The sequence below is a fragment of the Mastacembelus armatus genome, chromosome 1 (genome assembly GCF_900324485.2).
Source record: "Mastacembelus armatus chromosome 1, fMasArm1.2, whole genome shotgun sequence".
NCBI lineage: Eukaryota > Metazoa > Chordata > Actinopteri > Synbranchiformes > Mastacembelidae > Mastacembelus > Mastacembelus armatus.
In genome coordinates this window covers 7,668,129-7,688,068 of record NC_046633.1, presented here as the reverse complement: position 1 = coordinate 7,688,068, position 19,940 = coordinate 7,668,129, and the positions used below count along the sequence as shown (strand labels likewise).

At 43.2% G+C, this 19,940-nt stretch overlaps 1 protein-coding gene across 5 annotated transcripts in view; it reads right to left on the bottom strand.

The window, feature by feature from the left end:
- Positions 1-19,940, bottom strand: part of bnc2 (basonuclin zinc finger protein 2) — a 153,844-nt gene that overhangs the window by 79,595 nt on the left and 54,309 nt on the right. For 3 of the 5 annotated variants that reach the window (XM_026304227.2, XM_026304232.2, XM_026304230.1), the window contains exons 2-3: positions 11,855-12,202; positions 8,211-8,273 (exon numbers count right to left, since the gene is read on the bottom strand). In XM_026304227.2, the coding sequence (XP_026160012.1) occupies positions 8,211-8,273; positions 11,855-12,202 (411 nt within the window). Of the gene's footprint in view, positions 1-8,210; positions 8,274-11,854; positions 12,203-13,179; positions 13,484-19,940 lie in introns of those variants that run through there. The other 2 variants (XM_026304228.1, XM_026304231.2) reach the window with 2 other exon arrangements.

The following is a 19,940-nucleotide window of genomic DNA, read 5'->3' as shown; positions in this document are numbered from 1 at the left end:
GTCCCCATTGACGCAATGTATTACAGTTGTCAAAGCATGCAAACAACATACTGTATTTCTTCAGCAAACGTGGCAGTGTGTGTCTGTAAATGTGTGCATGTGTGTGTATGCATGTAGGTATGTGTTTGTCAGTTTGTGTTTGTGCGGGTGGCTCTTGCTCTCTTTGTCAGTAGCAGCAGGCGCTAATAACACACGAGGGGAAATGATCAATACTCACCCTCTCTATTCAATTTCACAACATCACTGCTATCACCACACACACACACGTACACACACACCAACTCGGGCACACACGTCGACGTAAATATGCCAACGTGATTGTGAGACAAAGGGCCTTTGACTAACAGATGTAGCCGGAGGGCTGGCTAAAGCAGGAGAATTGTCTTTGGTGTGAATACAAGCGATGCATTAATATTTATTTGGTTAGAAATACTCCCCTCTGTAGTGTGGAGAGAGGTAGTGAACATGAGATACAGAGGCTAAAGGAGGGGTGGGGGTGGGGGTGGGGGCTAGATAGGAAAGACAAGCTGGCAATTTCACCTTTAAAGAGTGCAACAGTCATCATGAGGAGAGAAAGGGAATCTGCCCATTAAGACTAAGTGGATGTCTATTAGATCATGGAGGTAAGGAGGTGGCCATTTACCATCAGTCCAACTCACAAACAACCTTGTCTGCCCCTGGACCACACCAACAGTTGTGTGTTTAATACGCAGCCATGATGTTGAGATCATTGAAACTTTTGCGTAAAGTTAATAGTTTTTTTTAAAATAAATGGCTTTCTAAACTTTAGAAATGTACTCATTCTCTATTTAAAACTATTTATTCTAAGAGCGGTTGCTAGGGACATCACCTCTGTGAACATGAAGGCAATTAAAAGACTATCAAAGTCACCGCCCAGTCCTATGAGATCAAACAAACCCTTTGCCCTTTTTTTTACTTCTCTCGCTCTCTCTTTCTTTCTCTCTCTCTCTCTGTCTGTCCCCTTCACCCCCCCCCCCCCCATTCTTATCACTGCAGTACAGTTAATCCTCCCTCTCTCCTCCTTCTTCCATTGCGGCGTCCCTCAGGGGGTACGCAAAAGGCTAAAAGGAGTAGGCACATTTGCCACTTGCCTGCGACACATAATACAGAGGAGGCAATCAACTTTGGCTTGACATGTATTTGCTCATCTCTGGGACACACACATCCCGACTCACCCCCACCAGTGCTGGGAAATTGAGGGTGAGGGTGGAGGGGTTGGAGGGAGTGAAGGAGGGAGCCTAAATTAACACTTGACATTCAATACGGTCAGGTCCTTAATTGGCCGGGGCCTTCCTGAGAAGGCAATTTTCTATTCCCCAAACTGCCCCCGCACTGCGCCATGTGCCAGTGTCATCTGTGTATGTATGTCTAAATGTGTGTGTGTGTGTACGTGTGTGTGCGTGTGTGTGTGAGTGTATGTATGTAAGGAACAGAGAAAATGCATCTGTGTGTAAGTATGTGCCAGAGAAACACTGAGACAATGTGTGTATGCAGATATCTGCGTGTGGCTGCGTGTGTGAGTTTGAGCCTGGGCCCTGTCCTGAGAGAGGCCCTCTGGTCCCTTCCCTCTCTCTAATGAGGCTGGATGAATTAGCGCTACGTGACATGATTTGAACAGTGGTGCTTCCCCCACCCCTCCCTCAGCCCCCCCTTTCCTCTTTGTCCTTCTCCCTTCCTCATCCCCTGTTCTTTGTTTTTTTTTTCCCCCCTCTTAGAGCAGTGACAGGCATCTGGTGGCCGAAAAAATGCCAGGAGCAACCTCACGGCTTTTGCCTTTATGCGTGCTGCCGCTGCTTTATGCCACGCAGATACACACAAACACATGCACACCGAGGCATTATACGCACAATAAAACACTTCTGCCTTCCTCCAGTTTCTTTTTCCACTCGCACACGCAGACTCGCTTGCACTTCCCCGCGGATTCAGTTACCGTTGATGTTATTACAGCTTTCAACCTGAGAGGTATTAGGCTTCCTTTAACAGATCTGACAGCATTTACAACACAGGCAAGTCGACGCCTTTAATCGCCTCTGTGACTTCAGCCTATTACCAATTGATCTCAAAGAGTGCCTCCTCCTCACCTTCTGACTGATGCACAAGCTGTCGGCTCCTTTTCCTCTTCTTTGTCATAATGCGCTATCTTTCTTAGCTGCTGCATCCTGTAAACCTGACTGCTCTTTAAGTGCTCTCAATTCACCTTTTTTTTTTTTTTTAACCTGCAATAAATCTCACAGCGGTTTGCTTATGATATTCTTATTTTTTATGTTATTGAGTTATATCTGGTCACACATTGATCAGCCACAAAGCATCACCTTTGCCCCGAGGCCCGGTTTCAGCCACGAACAAGATGCTAAATTTATGTGTTTAATGGTCATGCAGAAAAATAAATCTAGGTGATAAATCCCTTGTTACCACCCTTTACAAATCTAAACTGTTCAACAAGCTATGAAGTAATGGCCTGGATAAAGGAAACAAAAGCTGCAGATTTTTTTTTTTTTTTTTTTTTTTGTATTTGGAGGAAACATATCAAATGGATTAAATGCCATGAAATATTAAATGCCAGTCAGAGTCACACACATCATGCAGCGGACAGCGCTCCAACAAAGCACTTATCGCTGAGTGTGTTTCCCGACAATAGAAGAGGCAGCTCAGGCCATTTACAGAGAAAACATCAAGACACAGAAAACAACCGTATACTTGTGCGTGGTTGTATGTGTGCCTGCACGCATGTCAACAACAACAAACACATTTTCCACTTTTAACACACATAAAAAACGTTTTTTTTTTCCTTACAAGAATTCTCACTTTGTCTTGTTGTTAAGGAGTGAAGCTGTCACTTCAATCACACAATAAATGTCACAAGAGGTGCATGGCCAACAACGTTTAGTGCCAGAGGTCACGCATGGTGGCTCCCCACCCCCAGCTGGTTGCCACGGATACAGGTTCAGACCAATTGATGTCTATCGCAATAGACTAATTAGATCATTTGTGACTTAATTGACTTTATAGATTCTTAGCAAGTGAAGTGCAATACTGCTTGATATGTGATCGGCTCACATGCAGATTCAGTTCAATTTAGCTTGTGTGTGTGTGTGTGTGTGTGTGTTGGGGGGGGTTCAATGAACAGGTATGCTCAGGGACAACACACAGTTACCTCTCCCATCCAGCCCACACACACAGTGGTATTACACTGCACTGTCTATACACAAACACATACTCACAAAAACAAAAGCCACCCAGAGTCTCAGTTTGTCAGAAAAAAAAGAAACAAGCTGTGGGATGCCAAGGCAGCTGCATTTAACAGTGGCCATTAAATGTTATTAATCCAACAGCGCAAACATCTTAACAAAGTCAGCAGAGAGCACAAACAAATGCTTACACATGTTGCTTTAACACTTTTCTCCCAACAAAAAGGTAGCTAATGAGTTTAGACTCGAGTTTCTCCTGTAAGGACAGAATTTTGCACAGACTAAATGACAAAAAGACAAAATAGAAGTCTGTGAAGGCAGGTATCAGTGCCTGTAGGACCGCATATCTATGCGTGTGCATGCATGTGTTTGTGTATGTGTGTGTGTACATTGGCTACAAGCCTACCACTGCCTGTACCACTAGCCTCCCTTCTCCAGAACCTCCCTAAAATCCTCCCTGGGCCTCTAGCAATCAAATCTCCATGGTAAGCTGGAGACAGAACAGAGTGGAGAGATAGATGGAGGGTAAAACATGGGAGCAAAAAAGAAATGAAACAGAAAATAGGGGGAAAAGCTTCTCTCGTGCACCTTCCCCCTCACATACATCACAAACCAGAGTTTAACATATGTATTAAGGGATGTAACATATTTATTTTGCCTGTGTGCCAGTCTCCTCACCTCACACATGAACTGCAGACATGAATTCACTGTTACCTGTTGAGAAGCCATTTTCTTTCCACAACAACTTTGGTAATTTGCCAACACATCGAAAATGCACAGTACGAACAAACTCACACTCACACACAGTCACACAACCGTACACACACACACACACAGTGCATGTCGGATTAGCAGTGGAAAGAGGCAGAGTCAACTATGAGCCCTGAACAAAATTACCATCATTATCCATAACCATAAATAAGCCTGATGATGATGATGATGGTTTTAACAATAATAATAGCAATTCTCTCTGAGTGCTTTTTCAAATAACAGTGACAGCATTAGCCACATCGCCAACAGAAAAATGAAAGGCTCGGTGCCTTGAGAGCTCTTTCTCGTTGCCACTGCTGATGGGGCAAATTGGCAGGCAGCACAAACAGACAGAGGTCCTTAAAGACGGATGTAAAAATAGTAGGCTGTGGATTTGCCCGTTGCACTGGCACAACTCCAAGGAAAACAAAAACAGGAGTTGAGGAATAACAGGAAAAGGGAGAAGCCGTGGTGAAAGTATGCCCAAGGTCATGTCACTTAGCACAGGTCACACCTAATGTCACCTTCCTCTGGATGCAGAACGGGAAAGAACAGCCTCTCTCAACAATGTCTCTGCCATATGGTCATCTCTTAAAATACTGCAGATCACTGGAACACACATTTCTATTTCATCTGACACTCTCTTTTCACTTAAGTCAATTATGTGTGATGACATTCTCCGCTGGCCGCGGTCTCTGGGTCACAAAGCCAACACGGGCCCCTCCCAGCTCTCCATGTCCCTGTGCCCCCTAATACTGCCACTTCACCCTCACACACATGTACACACAAGACACAACTATACTTCACCGTTTTCATAACTGCCTGGACCTCAGTGACAGCTGCTACATTCCTGCCATATCACTGAGTGTGTGTTGCTGCCCGGCCCTGTGCTTCTGTCCCTCCCTCCCTCCCTCCCCCCTCATTAGCCAGTGGCAGGGTGGTGACATCCTGAGCGACTAGCCCTTCAAACACACACTTCCTCTTCACACCGGTGAAATCTCCTCTCTGCAGGAAACTACCCAAAGACGAATATCTAATGACCCTCTTTTTCCTGGCTTCACCAGGAAAGAAAATTCAAAGTTCAAAGTGAGTGAGAGCAGAAAGTACTCTGTACATTTACATCAAATAGTAAAAACATTTCTCTTCTGCTTGTACTATTATATCTAGAATATTTTAAAAATGCAAAATTCCACATTATCCTAGTGTAGTGAGACTGTTATCACACACATTTAATTGCCACAATTGCCACACATTTTTGAAAACAAATCAATACTTAGATTACCAGTGCTTTATTGATTATTTTGTGGAAAATGTTTCAACTAAAATAAATAGTGAATACATATACATACCCACACAGGACTAAATGCTTCCTGGGAAAAGTCAGTAGTAGATTTAACTCTTCAACCCCCCCCCCCCCGTTGAAGGAAATAGCAGATTGCTCTTTGGCTCTTTGTTTCTGGCGATCCTCGACACTCACATACACATAAAATGTAAAGTACACCACCCTGCCAGACACATCATAGCATCTCAGCGTCGTTCTGCATCCTTCTCATTATTCGGGCACTCACTGTAGTGTGTGAGGCGGCTGTCTCCTCAGGACAGGAACAGGAAGCAGCTGACATGAGCTTGTGATTGATACTCACATGATGCTTATTGATCACTGGTTGCCCCCTGTTCCTGCACACAGAGTCAGGGTCAGTGATAACCCATAACGCTCCTGCAGGGCATTTCTGCACTGCTGCAGAGGTTATTGTATGACCCGCAAAACGCATGATCATGGACATGTGTTTTTTTAGAATGGGGCATACATATACTCTAAAGATAACATTTAAGAATGGAGAATTGAGAAGTCTGTATTAGAGGTCCTATTGATGGGTTTCCTCAAGAGTCTGATGTTGGAATATACACAGAAAAGTAGATGAAACTAATGGAATTAAAATTATGGATACTGATTTTATTCTTAAGCATCTACAACACATAAAAGAGAAAATTCTTTATTAAATGCCATAACTGGCCAAGAAATTATAATGGTCCATTTTCAGATTTCAATAAAATGGAAAGGCCATACCTGGCAATACAATTAAAACAAAGAAAAGCAAAATCCGAAAAAGCTTAAAGTGAAAATATTGCGGACATTACATCTCCCTGATTGGTACCTGGGTAAATATAGTGGGGACCATAAATTGCACATTCTCCTACTCTGTCCAACTAGATGGGAATCTGTAGTAAGTAGCAGCAGCCACCTTCCCACTAAGTAATAACTCTTAGATTTCTGTGCTCCCTTCTGCAGTAATAATCTGCCTTCAAGAAAAGCTCACATTGTCATAAGACTGAGAGAGATAGCCCCTAAGTAAACGCAGCCGTGGTCCTTCTCAGCGCTCCTTATGTTATTTGGACCTTTTTAGCTGCCCAGTAGCATTCCAATATTTGCATTAAAAAGCACAAGAGCCAGTCGCAACGTTACAGTTATGGACAAGTTTAGCTTTAAACCTTCTGCTATCAGGTGTTAAACCAAACACTGGTGGAGGGACACACCCTATCACTTCCCCTTCTTGAAGAAACATTGCGCGTCATCTTTAAGTCTTACTATAATTGACACCCCAAATGGTTCTCTGTTAGACATGTTCAGTCTCAAGAGCCCTAAAGACAGCAGCTGTAGAATAAAACAGTCTGATTTAGCATATGGAGGACTGATGGTGGAGACAGAGTTTTAAGTAGGAAAGATGGAATTAAAAGAGAAAGAGGGGTTGAGGCATGGAGGAATAAGAGGAGGAAAGAAATGTGGCAGTGAGAGACGAAGAAACAGTGAGAGACAGAGATGTAGGAGAAGAAGAAGAAAAAGAAAAAGTAGTAATGGGGGAAGTGGTGCGTGTCTTTTCTGCAAATCTCCTCTTTCACCTCTGCTCTCCTCCCGCTCTACAGCCAGGGCCAGCCAAGAGACACTTCACCTCGCACCCGCATACACATGGAACCAGAGCCAACACACACTCACTCACACACATCCACACTCACACAACTGGCATATGAGTATTTAGCCACCCACTCAGAAAAATAAATGGCAAAAGCACAGACACAAACTCTTTAAACGCACACATGTACACACATAAACTGCAGTGTCAGAAAAACACATACACACACATTTGACACCAGATACATGTACATATAGGCATCCATATGCTGGGTGTGCAACGACCCATCAAAGACAGACATGGAAATAATAACAGTTGAGTGTAACGACACACACACACACACGTTCACCCACTGTGGTTAACTCTACACATATGCATCAAATCACTGCCTCCCAGTTCCACACAATAGCAAGAAGCAATGCATATGTGGCGCATATGCACCACATGAGCAACATGCACCCACTGTGTAAAACAACGTGTGCACATAAAGTACACACTCTCACCGCTGTAAGTGTATCAATGTGTTAATAGGCAGATTAGCGAGCTCTGTGATCTGCACTGAAGAGGATGAGATCAACCCAATTTCTTCACTCAGACAAAACAAAAGCAGAGCATGTTATTATGCCCTCAGAGTTAACAGCATTCACTTTCAGTTGTTTAACATAAACAGACAGGACCGTATGGGCTTCACTGTGTGGAAATATAGGAAATAAAGCAAAATCGATAAATTTGACTGTAACACTAACCCCAGAAAATAGTTAAAAGTATGAGACAAGATGTAAAGATATTAAAGATGGAAATAGAAGCACTGAAGTCAGACTTAAGAAATTTAGAGCAAATATGTAGGGTGGCTTTAAAAAAAAACTATTCAGCTAATATGATCCATTTGTCTTAAGAAGGGCAACAGGCATTGTGAATCTACTATTTATTTAGGGCAACAAAAAAAATCAACAATTTATTACCTATTAGATATATATCTAAATATTGAGTTTAGTGAAATCATTAAATGCCTTTTAGTTTAATTTTAAGGATATTCAATTTGGAGATGAATGATATCAGGAAAAAGCTGGTGAGTGAGATTTTGATTTCAAAGTTAAAAAAAATGCAGTGGAGAAAAAATGTATATGTAATTTAAAGAATGTAAACCCTATACATTTAAGAAAATTTGATTATTAATAGCATTATTTATCTATATTTTGCAGTGATTTCTAAATTCTACTCGACATTATAAGGAACACATTATAAGCCCCTGTGTTCCTTGTATTATATGTGGAAATTAAGAGTCTCAGTGTGAGATGAAGCAGGCAGGACTGAGCAGACAGAAGCTGTAATGCCACTGTACCTCTTCCAGGTCTCGGCCCATAGTCGACCTGTCGCACTTCAAAGGAAGCCGCGTTACAGCACCCTTGCAAAAAGAAAAGGAAGAGGCTATTTTAGAGATATAGTTTTAGACTGGAGACATACACCGTTTTCTTGCCTTTTTCCCTTCTTTCTTTTTTTTGTTGTTGTTTTCACTTCGGGGTCTGCTTTAAGCCCTGGATGGCAGCACATCAGATCCTCAGGTGGACGTGAAGCCACATTATTTACGAGCTCTCCTAACGCCTGAATTGTTCCCACATTCCTCTGACTCCAAGCCGAGAAGATTTAAAAAGTAAGGGGGGGGGGGGTAAATAAATAAAACGCGGCCTACGGCTTCTGTATTGTGGAGGAATTATCCCTGATGATGAACCAATTAACCTCATAGTATCACTTAACACCCGGGTTTTTAACCTGCAAGGGTCGATGTTCATAACCACCCATGTGCAGCAGCGGGGTCAATTTAGGTTCCAAATATGATCCCCCCCGCCCCCTTCCTCCTCCTCCTCCTCCCTTAATGGCTGGGAAATTATTCAGCTACTAATTAATGTTTGTGTATTTTTCCTCCATAAGAACAATTTTAGCAAAGTTTCCCTCTTGCAGGATCTTGTAAAAATGTGCACCGCTGTGTGCACATCAGAAAGCTGAGACAACAGGCAGTATTTATCGAATCCATTTCATTGATTTCATTTAAATGACGTGCTGTTTGTGCTGTTTCCTCATGACACTGACGTGGATTAGGAAGGTTGGGAATCTGTTGCTGTGATTTTTTTTTTTTTAAACTTTCCTGAAAGACTAAGGCCTGTTTTCTGAGGTGTCAACTGGAAATTATGTGCAGTCAGAAATGTCTTGACCGCCACAGTTGTTCATTTCATTTCGTTAAGAGAAACACAAAAATGAAAGGCGATTGCACGTAGATAGCAGATCAATACGCAATCTCAACACCGGAGTTAAAACATAAGAAAAAATATATTTACTTCAGCTTTTTCATCTGTCTGTCCAATTTGTAACAGCCTCACTTCTAAAAAAAAATCATTTATTATTTCTGAAATATTAAAATAAATTACAGCGACATGAGAAATGAAACAAATATAAATAACACAGGATTAAATCAGTAAATTCTGAGGGAGCGTTTGTTTTCAAATATACATCTGTTGTGATTAGGTCATTTTCTTTACGCTGAAAGGGGCTGGTGCTGTTTTTTATGGCTCGACTCTGCTATAAAACACGCGAAAACTAAAGAGGTTTAATATGAAATCTGATTCATAATTTCATAGTTCAAATAATTTGCTTTGTGATTGGTCACTGATGTGAGCCGAGATGATCAGACACCTGCTGTAAAACACTTCTCAATGTAAGAGTTAAAAAATATATATGTCCACATTCATGTCAAAGTGCTATTTCACTCATTTCTGCAAATGTTTTTTTTTTTTTTTTGGCTCAGTGATACCCTGCACCTCACCACACAGCCGCATCTGTCCTGCACGCACTGCGCACAACTGTTTTGCGTCTCTATCGATCCGATGGAAATATAATTTGGCCTAACAACGATAAAAATACCGCATCCCTCGTGTCACCTAGTTGATCTTTAAGGGAGAGAGGGGAGATTTTGAAACACAAGCCCATAACGCATTTCTTTCCTCTAACACCCCAGGGTCCGCCAGCCTCGGAAAACACAAAGTCATTATCGGTTAGATTCCAATAAAGCGAGTCTGTCAAGGAAGAGGCTTCCTTCGGAGAATTTATGTCATGCCTACTAAACATGGGAAGATGTCTTCTAAGTGGTGCAAGGAAGGATAAATAACAGCGAGTCCCATAGCTGATTATATTGAAACAACGGTGCGCATTTGTAAAAAGGATTGGGGATGGAAACGTGGGGGTCCCAGCAGATGCTGAGCGCAGGGGCCCATCCACCTGCTTCATACCGGGAGAGGAGGAGAGAAGAGGAGAGGTCTCCTCTTATAATTCAAGGCACCCATTTCTTCCAAGTCACTTAATAATAGTTTTGTGTGTGTGTGTGTGTGTGTGTGTGTGTGTGTGTGTGTGTGTGTGTGTGATCGGTTCGTAAGGAACAAAAAAAAGAAAATAGTCTTGCAAAAGTGCGGCGCTATAATTAATTTCGGTGTGAAAATGGAATCTTTGGTAACGGTGGGAGAGAAGTGAAATGCAGAAAATATGGTGTATTTCATGAAGACAGACAAAACAATCTCGGGGAAAGCTGTTTTTAACATGTGCTATTCCCAAAGTTCCACCGGGAGCAGTTTTAGTCTCAGCACATCAGTCTCACCTTCAGGATGAGACTTTTGGAAACTGAACTGTAAGTGCCGGGAAGGTGACAGGATTAGTTTCTCATCATTTACAACACACAGCCGCAGCAAAGCTGTTGCGCAAGAAGCGCTGTGGCCTGAGCGCGTAACATCATGTGTATGGTACTGAGAGCCTGCAGGTCCCGCTATGATTAACTGCAACCTATCAAGCATCCTCTATCTTTACTGTCTCCCCCACGCACATGCACACACACACACACACACACACACACAGGTGCGTGCGAACGGACACATACACACGAACACACATCACACATTTACACCTGCAGAAAACTCCACTTTCACTCCTCTCCCCTCTCCTTACCTGACATTTATCCGACCAAACCACAAAACCGTCGTCCCTTTAAAATCACTCTCTTGTTCTAACTTGGAGACTCCTTTAAAAAAAATTTAAAAAATTAAAAAAGCTATAAAAATTCAGAGTGACATCCAAAATAACAGATGAGAAATCTCGGGAGGAAATGTGGACTTTCCTCAGCCGGTGCAAGCGATCCATTATCAGCATGACTTTTTCCAGCGAGCCCGTGTTCATGTGCGGCTCCTCTGCTGTTCTGCAGCCGCGCAAGAGGCTTCCTGCCTCGGCCACATGAAGTCAATTAGCCGGTCCCAGAGGGGTGCCCCTTACCGAGTCTTTATCGGTACAGAGGTTACCAAAACACTGCTATTGCTTGCTTTTACGCTCCACACCACGCATAGACCAATTACTAAGACCTAAGCATGTATGTAACAAATCCGGATAAGAGATAATCCATCGAATGACTTATCTGGTATTGTATAAATGTTGCCTTACAATGTGTGTTTTTACTTATACATAAAATAGGCTATTTTTGTTGTTCTGTATAGAGGGGACTGGCTCATGCATTAAATTAGTCAAATTAAAAGGAACACACACAAAAGCTCTATGAATGGAAACACTTTCAGGCGTGGTGTGTTTGGAACAACAACATAAAGACACACACGCACAAACATCAAATCTGACAAATTCCAAAACTGGGGGGGGGGTTGCAAAAATGCAATAACAAGTAAGGATTCTTAATTTGAAAAATCCCAAACCAAACTCTTCCCACAACAACCACCACCCCCCTACCCCAGCCCCTAAATTACACACACCTACAGACACACACAGACACACTCTTTTTCCCACACACAGACACAGTGTAAGAATCACATTAGTAAACATCTGAATATACATCAAGTGAGGAAAACTAAAAAGTTTGGTTTTACAGAATGGAAACAGGGAGAACGTGAAGGAGAGACGAGGCAGAGGTGGAGAGGGTGACAGGGTGAGGCTGAGCTGACATACCTGCTGGGACATTCTGTAGAGGAGGTTGCTGTCAGTGCTCTGCTGCTGCCATGTCCCCATGAAGCCTGGCTGCTCAGCACTAGGCGGTCTGGTGCTGAACTGCATGGAGCTTTCGCCTGCTCCCTCAGCGCTGCTGCTAACGATACTAATGCCACCCAGACTACTTCTGCTGCTGCTGCTGCTGTTGCTACTGTGGCTACTGAAGGGGATGCTCGTGCAAACGCCAGTGGTGCCGTTGGGTCCGTTAGACTTAGCTGGAGGTGACCTGGGCGGTTCTGGGTCTTTGCTGGGCTCTGGTGGGACTGTGTCGCACTCACTGCCTCTCACATCCAACTCTGCCTCCTTGGACTTGGAAAGAAAGAGGGAGAGAGACAGAGAGGGAGGGCAGGAGGGATGTGGGAGTGTGAAGGAGGAGAGAAGAGAAAAGTCAGTGAAGGTGGGTTCTTTTGGGGTCGTGTTGCCTTTTCTTCTTCTCACACGGGTCCTGCTTCTCGAGGAGGATAGCAGGGAGAGGGCAGATGAGGGAGTGGATGTGTGTGTGCGCGTGTGTGTGTGTGAGGATTCTTGGCAGCTCTGGTGGCGGAGGAGTGCGTGTGGAGTTAATTCTTGTGAAAAGAGAAACGAGAGCTCGCGGTGAATTTCCTCAGGGGCCTCCTCTTGGACAGGGCAAGATGAGTGGAGCGGAGCACTGGAGGTGAGGAGGGCTGGGGAGAAGGATTGAGGTGCGGAGGGGTGGCTGATGAGAAGGTGAGCAAAGTAAAAAAAAAAAAAAAAAAAAAGAGCGGTGTTATGGGAATTAGTGAGGGGGGGGGGGGTGCATGATGTTGCCCGTGGCCTCAGTTTTTTGCTTTAATCCATCTGTCAGTCATTTTGCACTTGGACATGGATTCAACACAAACACACTTGCACACAGACACACATGGTAAAACTTGTTTACCTGCATGTATACACTGATTCACACACTGACATATAGTGCTGTATTCTAAAAATCAAAATTTAAAAAGTAGGAAAGAAAAAGTTAAACAACCAGGGAGCTGCCATCAGCACACTCAACACTGAGCACATGCACACATAAGGATAAACGCAAGTAAATATAATCCTGTGTAATTCAAATATTCTCTTAAATAAGCTTTAAAGAAACAAACATCAAACTGTGTGCTATGTTAAACAGCAAACAACTAGATGTGAAACACAAACAGTTTCACATAAAATATGAATGTAAAGCAACTAAAACCTGCATTCCAAATAATAAAAAAGTCTATATACAAAAAAAGTCCCATGTAAAGCAAACAGTTAAGCCAATAAAATTCATGAATGTCTCTTACCATCAAATCAGTGTCTGTCCCAGCAAAGTGAAGACGAGGTGTGGGAGTGAGCCACCAACTATCCAGCTCTCCCTGCCTCCCGCTTCTCTCTCTCCCTCTCTCTCTCTCTGTGATTGTGTCCCTCTCTCAACGTCCGTGCTGCCGCCTGTCCTCTCTCTTTTCCTCTCTCTCTGCTTCTCCCTCCCTCTCTCTCTCTCTGACTCCTCTGTACTCCGCCGCAGCCGCTTGAGGAACTGAGCGCCCGAGCCAGTGGGTGTGTGTGTGTGTGAGTGAGGGAGAGATGGTGGCTCCCTCAGTGTTTGTATGTAAGAGGACAGCGAGCGAGTGAGAGTGTCTGTGTGTCTGGCCGGTGCAGGCTCAACTGAGTCAACTGAGCAGCTCCACTCTGAGATGCTCAATGACATCGTGCTGCACATTTCCTCACACACACACACTCACGCACACACACACACACACCCCTCCTCTGCTAGGGGCAGGAAGGTGGGGGCAAGCACCATCGCGTAGCAGGAGCATGGGGGGAGGGAGCATTTGTCCCCCTGCCTTATTACAATTACAAGCGACTGGCACATCTCAGAGCAACTTAGTTCCCCTGTGGGACCATCCCAACACACGCACAAACACACACTCGGTGATAAGCAAACATGCTTAGTTTCTCTTGAGCTTCAAGAACAGCACCACTGTTGTGGGCTGTTATTAAGTTTTGTTGCTTAAAACAATTGAAAATACAGAATTATGTTCTATAAAAAGGTTATTTTATTCACAGCTGGAATATTTGTACTTCTAAATGGTAGGGTTATTATAAAAAAACAAACAAAAATATAAAAGGAAAATGTCAGTAGACGTGTTTTATCATTAATAAAATCTGGCGCCTTTGTTTGATTTTTTTTTTTTTTTTTTTACCCACTCTAATAAAAGAGTAATGGAACGCAGGCAGTCTGCCACCAGCATGCATATGAACACTCCCACATACACACACACACACACACACTCACACACACACACACTCACACAGAAACCCCCCCCCCCCGCAGAGGCTCTCAGATTTTAATTAAGAAAAAAATGAGGAAGAGGTTCCATTTTAGCCAAATTGGTCCCCACAGCAGCAAAGGTAAGGGGATAAAATGAGGGATGGAAGAGTAAAGGGAGGCAGACGTGGAGAAAAAGACACACAGGAGGATAAAACAAAAAAAAAAAGAGGAAGAGATCTATGCTTCCTTCGACACAGCATAGGACATGTCTCAAACAATGAAGACGTTCCCCCGCCATCTCCACCTCCTCCTTCTACTTGTCTTCCCTTTAAATCTCTCATCTCCTTTTCTCCACCCTGTCTTTTCACCCCACCATCATTAGAGAAATGACAGACCAGGTGCCTCAGTCCGCAGCGAGAGGAAGATGTCACTGTGATCTTTCCACTGCCAGGGAACAAAAGAGAAAGGGACAGAAAGAGAGAGAACTTACCTCCTCAGCTACATTAAATGGCTTCTGATATATAAAGTCACTTTGGATTTTGTGGTAAATTGCTGTAGACAGCTGCTTGGTTGCCTGTTAAAAGCCTTTTGTATGGTGTACTAATAGCAGCATAGTGTTAACCTTTGCAGAGATTATCACACCAGTTCTTACTGTTATGTACAAAGGATTTCTGCTGACAGAGAGAAAGGTGGACATTGTGCATCTTTAAACTTTAAAGATACAATTGTGGCTTTTGTCTCAAACTCAGTTTAGATCTGCACCCCTTTCTCCATCACCACTTACATCTTTATCTTTGCTTTGGTCTCTTGTGTTTTTTGTTTCTCTCCATTTCCAGGTCTTGCTCTTTTACTTTTACTTCTCCCACTCTCTTCTTATTCTTTTCTTCATTTGTCTTTTGTACATAGTGGCCTGCGTCTTGTCAAAAGCCAGAAGCAGCCTTGTCATTAAAGGCATAATGTGTCACCTCTTGTCCATGTACCGCCAGCTCCCCTCTTCACAACGCACTGAAAAGGTAATGCACGAGGCTGAAGTGAATTATATTAAGTGACAATTTTAGTGGCAGAGGTTCCTATTTTGCTTCCCAGCTCATGCTTCTCTTTCTTTCTTTCTTTCTTTCTTTCTTTCTCTGTCTCGCTCTCCCTCTCTCGTCTGTAAATGTGCTAGTCTGTGGGTTTTTCGAGTGGCACTCAGTGTTTCAAGTCAAGCTGGTGGCTCAGCTTCTGACCTGGCTGGTTAATGGCTGTTATTTGTGGGAGGGAGGAGTGGATTCTGCCAATATTGCTCACTCTGCCTCTTTTTTTCCCTTTCCCTTTCTTCCCCCTTGCCTGTGCTGATGGTAATGGCTGTGGGGACAGAGGAAACGGAAAAGAGACACAGAAGTAAAAATACGGAGATGGAGAAATTTTGGAGGAGAAACGGGGAGGAAGGAGGAAATAGAAAGATGAGAAATCACACAAAACAGGAAAGGGCATCGGGGGAAAAAAGAATGCAGCCGATCCTGAGGCTCCTTTATTAAAACTATTATTGTGGAGGACTTGAGAATTCCCCTCAGGGCAGGGGTCCATGTCGAAGCCCATATAATTAACTAGAGGCTCAGCTACGGATCAATTACCAGACAAGCAAGTGATAGCCGAATCAATGGAAGATCATCAGGCTCGTTATCAGTGTTGCAACTCATTAGAGGAAAAGTGAGGTAGAGAAAGAAATAGAGCAAAAAAAAAAAAAAAAAGGGAGGATTGGGGACAAGGGTGGGTGAGTGAAGCAGGACCCCAGGGCAGCGTTGGTGGCAGAGATAGCCCAATCACTCATGGTCACATGTGGCATACAAGTGTGTGATGTGTTGTATTTCTTCTTAGCTGGTGACAGGGTGAGCCCTGTATGACAGAGTGCAGCCTGCTCTGTAGCAACAGTCACTGAGGCTTGTATGGATCAATACAAATGTGTGCATGAGGTTCAAGCTCTGCCACAGCATCCTTATCCCCAGGCGACTCATGCTCAGTCTGGGGTACAGTCCAATCATCTGAGCAGTCAGAAAGGGACAGTCCAGACTGAAGTGTTACAGGACAAAGCCTATATTTCAATGAACAATAATGTGGGATTATGTTACTCCAAAAATTATATATCATACTTACTATCATCCCCTTGTCTGGACTGTCACAGCACAAAAGGATCATAGTTTGTGGCTTTTTAGAGACAAACAAATTCAGTGATTTTAGTTATGCTCACTTAGTCGGGTGTTTCAGATTTCAGGTAAACAAACAAATTGTTCTAGCAGGAGCAAAAATGGAAAAAAAGTGAGCAGAAAAGACAGACGTATCTGTGTTTTCTGAGGAACAATCTTTTTAGAAACATAACACTGTTGCCATATATGATTTGCAAGCATTGCAATAGTGCAGCACATTGTTTATGTGCATATGTCTATAACACTTGATAAAGTTCTGTATGTAATGGCATTTACAGCAGCATATATTTTTGTAATTGGTGTGGATAGATATAGTGTGTTATATCTGTGTATCTATTAAAATAAATTCCAACTACTGACAAATTGCAATTAGAAATACATATTCATAGTGAAGGGAAGGGGATTTTAAGTCAAATGTGAATAAACTAAAGCCTGTAGAGCACGCCAGGTAAAAGAGAGTGAAAAAGCAGGACCAAACTAAAAGAAGTAAATTCAGAGACTGTATGGAACTGAACACATTCTTAACCTCTTATTGCACTTTTTGTCCACTGACCGTAAGTTACAAGTGTTTTTCAAAAGGCACCTTACATCACCATCAGGTCCACGTTATTATACCTATCAAACCTTTCAGCACTGCCTGTTTGTTTCCCAAATACCGACATCTAATGGGTCAAATGGCCCAGAAATTGGGTGCGACAACAGTGAGTTGTTAGAACAGTCTAAAGAGAACCAATTCCCCTTTGTATGCTCTTCAGTCTTAAGAGGCAAAGTACCTTGCTTTTCATTTTCTGTGCAAAGTGAGAAAACCTGTACAGGAAAACAACAGTAAGTACAAAAATGATGCAGAGGTCATCAAAAAGTCATAATTACAATGCTTGTCTGCTGTGTTATTTTTCTGTTTTGTTTTCTTTTTTGGAGGTGGGGATAATTTTTCATAGAATGAATTCACAACTGAGTAAGATCTACCTCAAATTGGCCTTTTACACACTAAAACGAGGGAAAATGGAAGGGCAGAAGCAGAGGCCAGAGAGAGAGAGATGAGAGTGGAACAACATAATTTGTGCAGTGATGGTGATTATATGGCACAGAAGCAAATGATGAACAGCCAGTAGGAAAAAAGGTGGTGAGTGTCTCTTTGCTGAGGACGATGCTTGTCCAATGAAAGGAGAGAACGTGGGTTCCCTTTAGGTTGTCGTGTGAACGAAGCATCTGTGTCTTTCTGTCATCCAAACTTTTCATTTGCCAGAGTAAATAGAAATATTTTGTCCATTCCAATAGAATAAAACATAACAATAATAATCATGGTTTAAATCTGGTGGGAAGTGGCATTTCCAAAACAGTGAGTGCAGCCTTTGTACAGTATGCTAGAGACATAAGCAGGAGCACATGTCTAAGGGTGGTACTGTCTGTGACCTGATTTATGGTCATACAAGGATACAAACACAGACACACACACACACACACACGCACACTCAAGCAGGCAGCGTGTGTGCATGTGACAACGAATGGCGTGTCGATCAGATGGCGCAGGGATAGAACTGTCACTGTTCTGCTACCACTACAGGGCCACAAGACATCATATGACACCGACAGGAACAACCTTCCACTTGTGATAGTGGGAGAGAGAGAGACGGGAAAGAAAGATGTGGAGTGAGACAGGCAAGGGCAACGAAAGGTCTGAGAGAAACAAGAGGGAGCCACATGATTGTCTGTGTCACTGATTGCTGCAATCTGGCCTCTGCTAATAAGTGCATCTTTGTAAAAAAAAAACAAAAAAAAAAAAAACAAAGAGTAAAAAAGCGGTGTCTTGTTCGAGTCTCATGAGTTATTTACGATTTTCAAAAGTATTTGACATAACAGAAAATGGCAAAAAGGTTAATGGCTTAGAGCACAATCTGCTAATGCCTGTTTAGCCGTTCATGACATAATGACACATGTTATGTATAAAGTAGTCCATGTGTTAGTTTTGGTTTTCCAAGAAGGAAAAGAAGACTCCACTCATGGGGACAGGAGACAAAACTATAATTTTATAAGCACCAGCAGAGCCACTGCTGCGCGCGCGCGCACACACACACACACACACGCGCGCACACACACACACACACACACACACACACAGCTCATGCACATCTCCACCTTTGACCCTCCAGACACAGCGCTCACCAGACCGTTGTTCTTCTCACCAAATTACAGCAAATCCTACAGCAACCTGTCGGCCTCACTTTTCCCTTTTCTGCACGTCCATTACCTTGCAAAAATATGTTATATCATGGAAAGGTTATTCATGATCCACAGTGTGGGCATATTGTGTGAGAAAAGGAAGAAAGAATAAGACATAGAAGGGACGAAACAGAAGAAGAATTTGAGTTCCATCACTTGCCTAATGACTGTGCTGGTTTCGGGTCTTTGACAGACATGTATTTCGGGGCACCCTGAGCCCTTCCCAGTGTTTTTCTCCCTCCTCACCCCTCCTCTTTACTCCAGAGTCATCTCCACTCACACTTGGATAATTCTCTTCTAATCATCTCTAGCTTTTCTCCTCCTCTGCCCTCATTTACTTCCCTCACGTCTCCGTCCTCTTCTGCTCTCCCTCTTCTCACCTCATCACACAGGCCTCCGCCTCACCCCTCCGCTGCCTCCATCCCCTCACTCCTGTCCTCTCTCACTGACCCGTGCTCCCCCCCCAGTCACAGGGCGTTGTGCCTCTACCTGCCAGGTTCCCTGACAGCCCCACGTCACCCCCTCACCCCTTGAGAGGAGACCGCCTGCCCATCCGGAACGCTGCCGTGGCAACCCTGCCAGCAACCCCACTGCACCCCCCCACCCCGACACCCCCCCACCCCACCCCACATCTCCACCAACCCAGTGTCGAATGAACCCAGCACTGACTTTGACAAAGTCCTTTCGTACAATGTTTTCCTTCTCTCTCTCCTTAAAACTAACTTCCAATCTCTCCATCTCTCATTATTCTGTTTCTACCCTTCTTCTCTCCCAGGCCAAAGACTTTTTTCCCCTCCTGACCGCACTAATGTATCTTTACCTCTCCCTTTGACATGAGTATACATGTACATTTTCTTGTCTTCCTGAGGGCCACATTTAAAAAAAAAAAAAAAACGGGGCATAATGTCAGTGGTTGTTACAGCTATCTTCAAAACTGTTTGAGGACTGCTGAAAATACTGACAAAAAAATACAGGACCAGAAATAAATGATATTTATTTATTTAAATTTATGGTTATATTCAAAAATGAGTTCAAAAAAGCAAAAAATGGTGGTATATTGCAGTATATATGAGGACATAGGCAATTAAATATTAACAAAAACATTTTGTGAGTGTAGAGAGTACTAGTGTAACAATGGCTGTTCCTGCTATTTTTATGGCCACTTGGGGTCAGTGAAAACAAATTATGAAAATAACACACATCTCAACTTAAAAAGTTGACATAGCGAACAAGTTAGCAAACAGCTGCTTATTAACAGATACAGCAGTTACAGGGCAGCATTAGGTATTTTACCCACTCCTGACATAAATTTCTGGTTCTTTAGCTGGCACCAGGCTTCACTATGTTCCCAGGGTAGTTGCTAACTGTGTCTGTCTGCAGTTTTATGCCG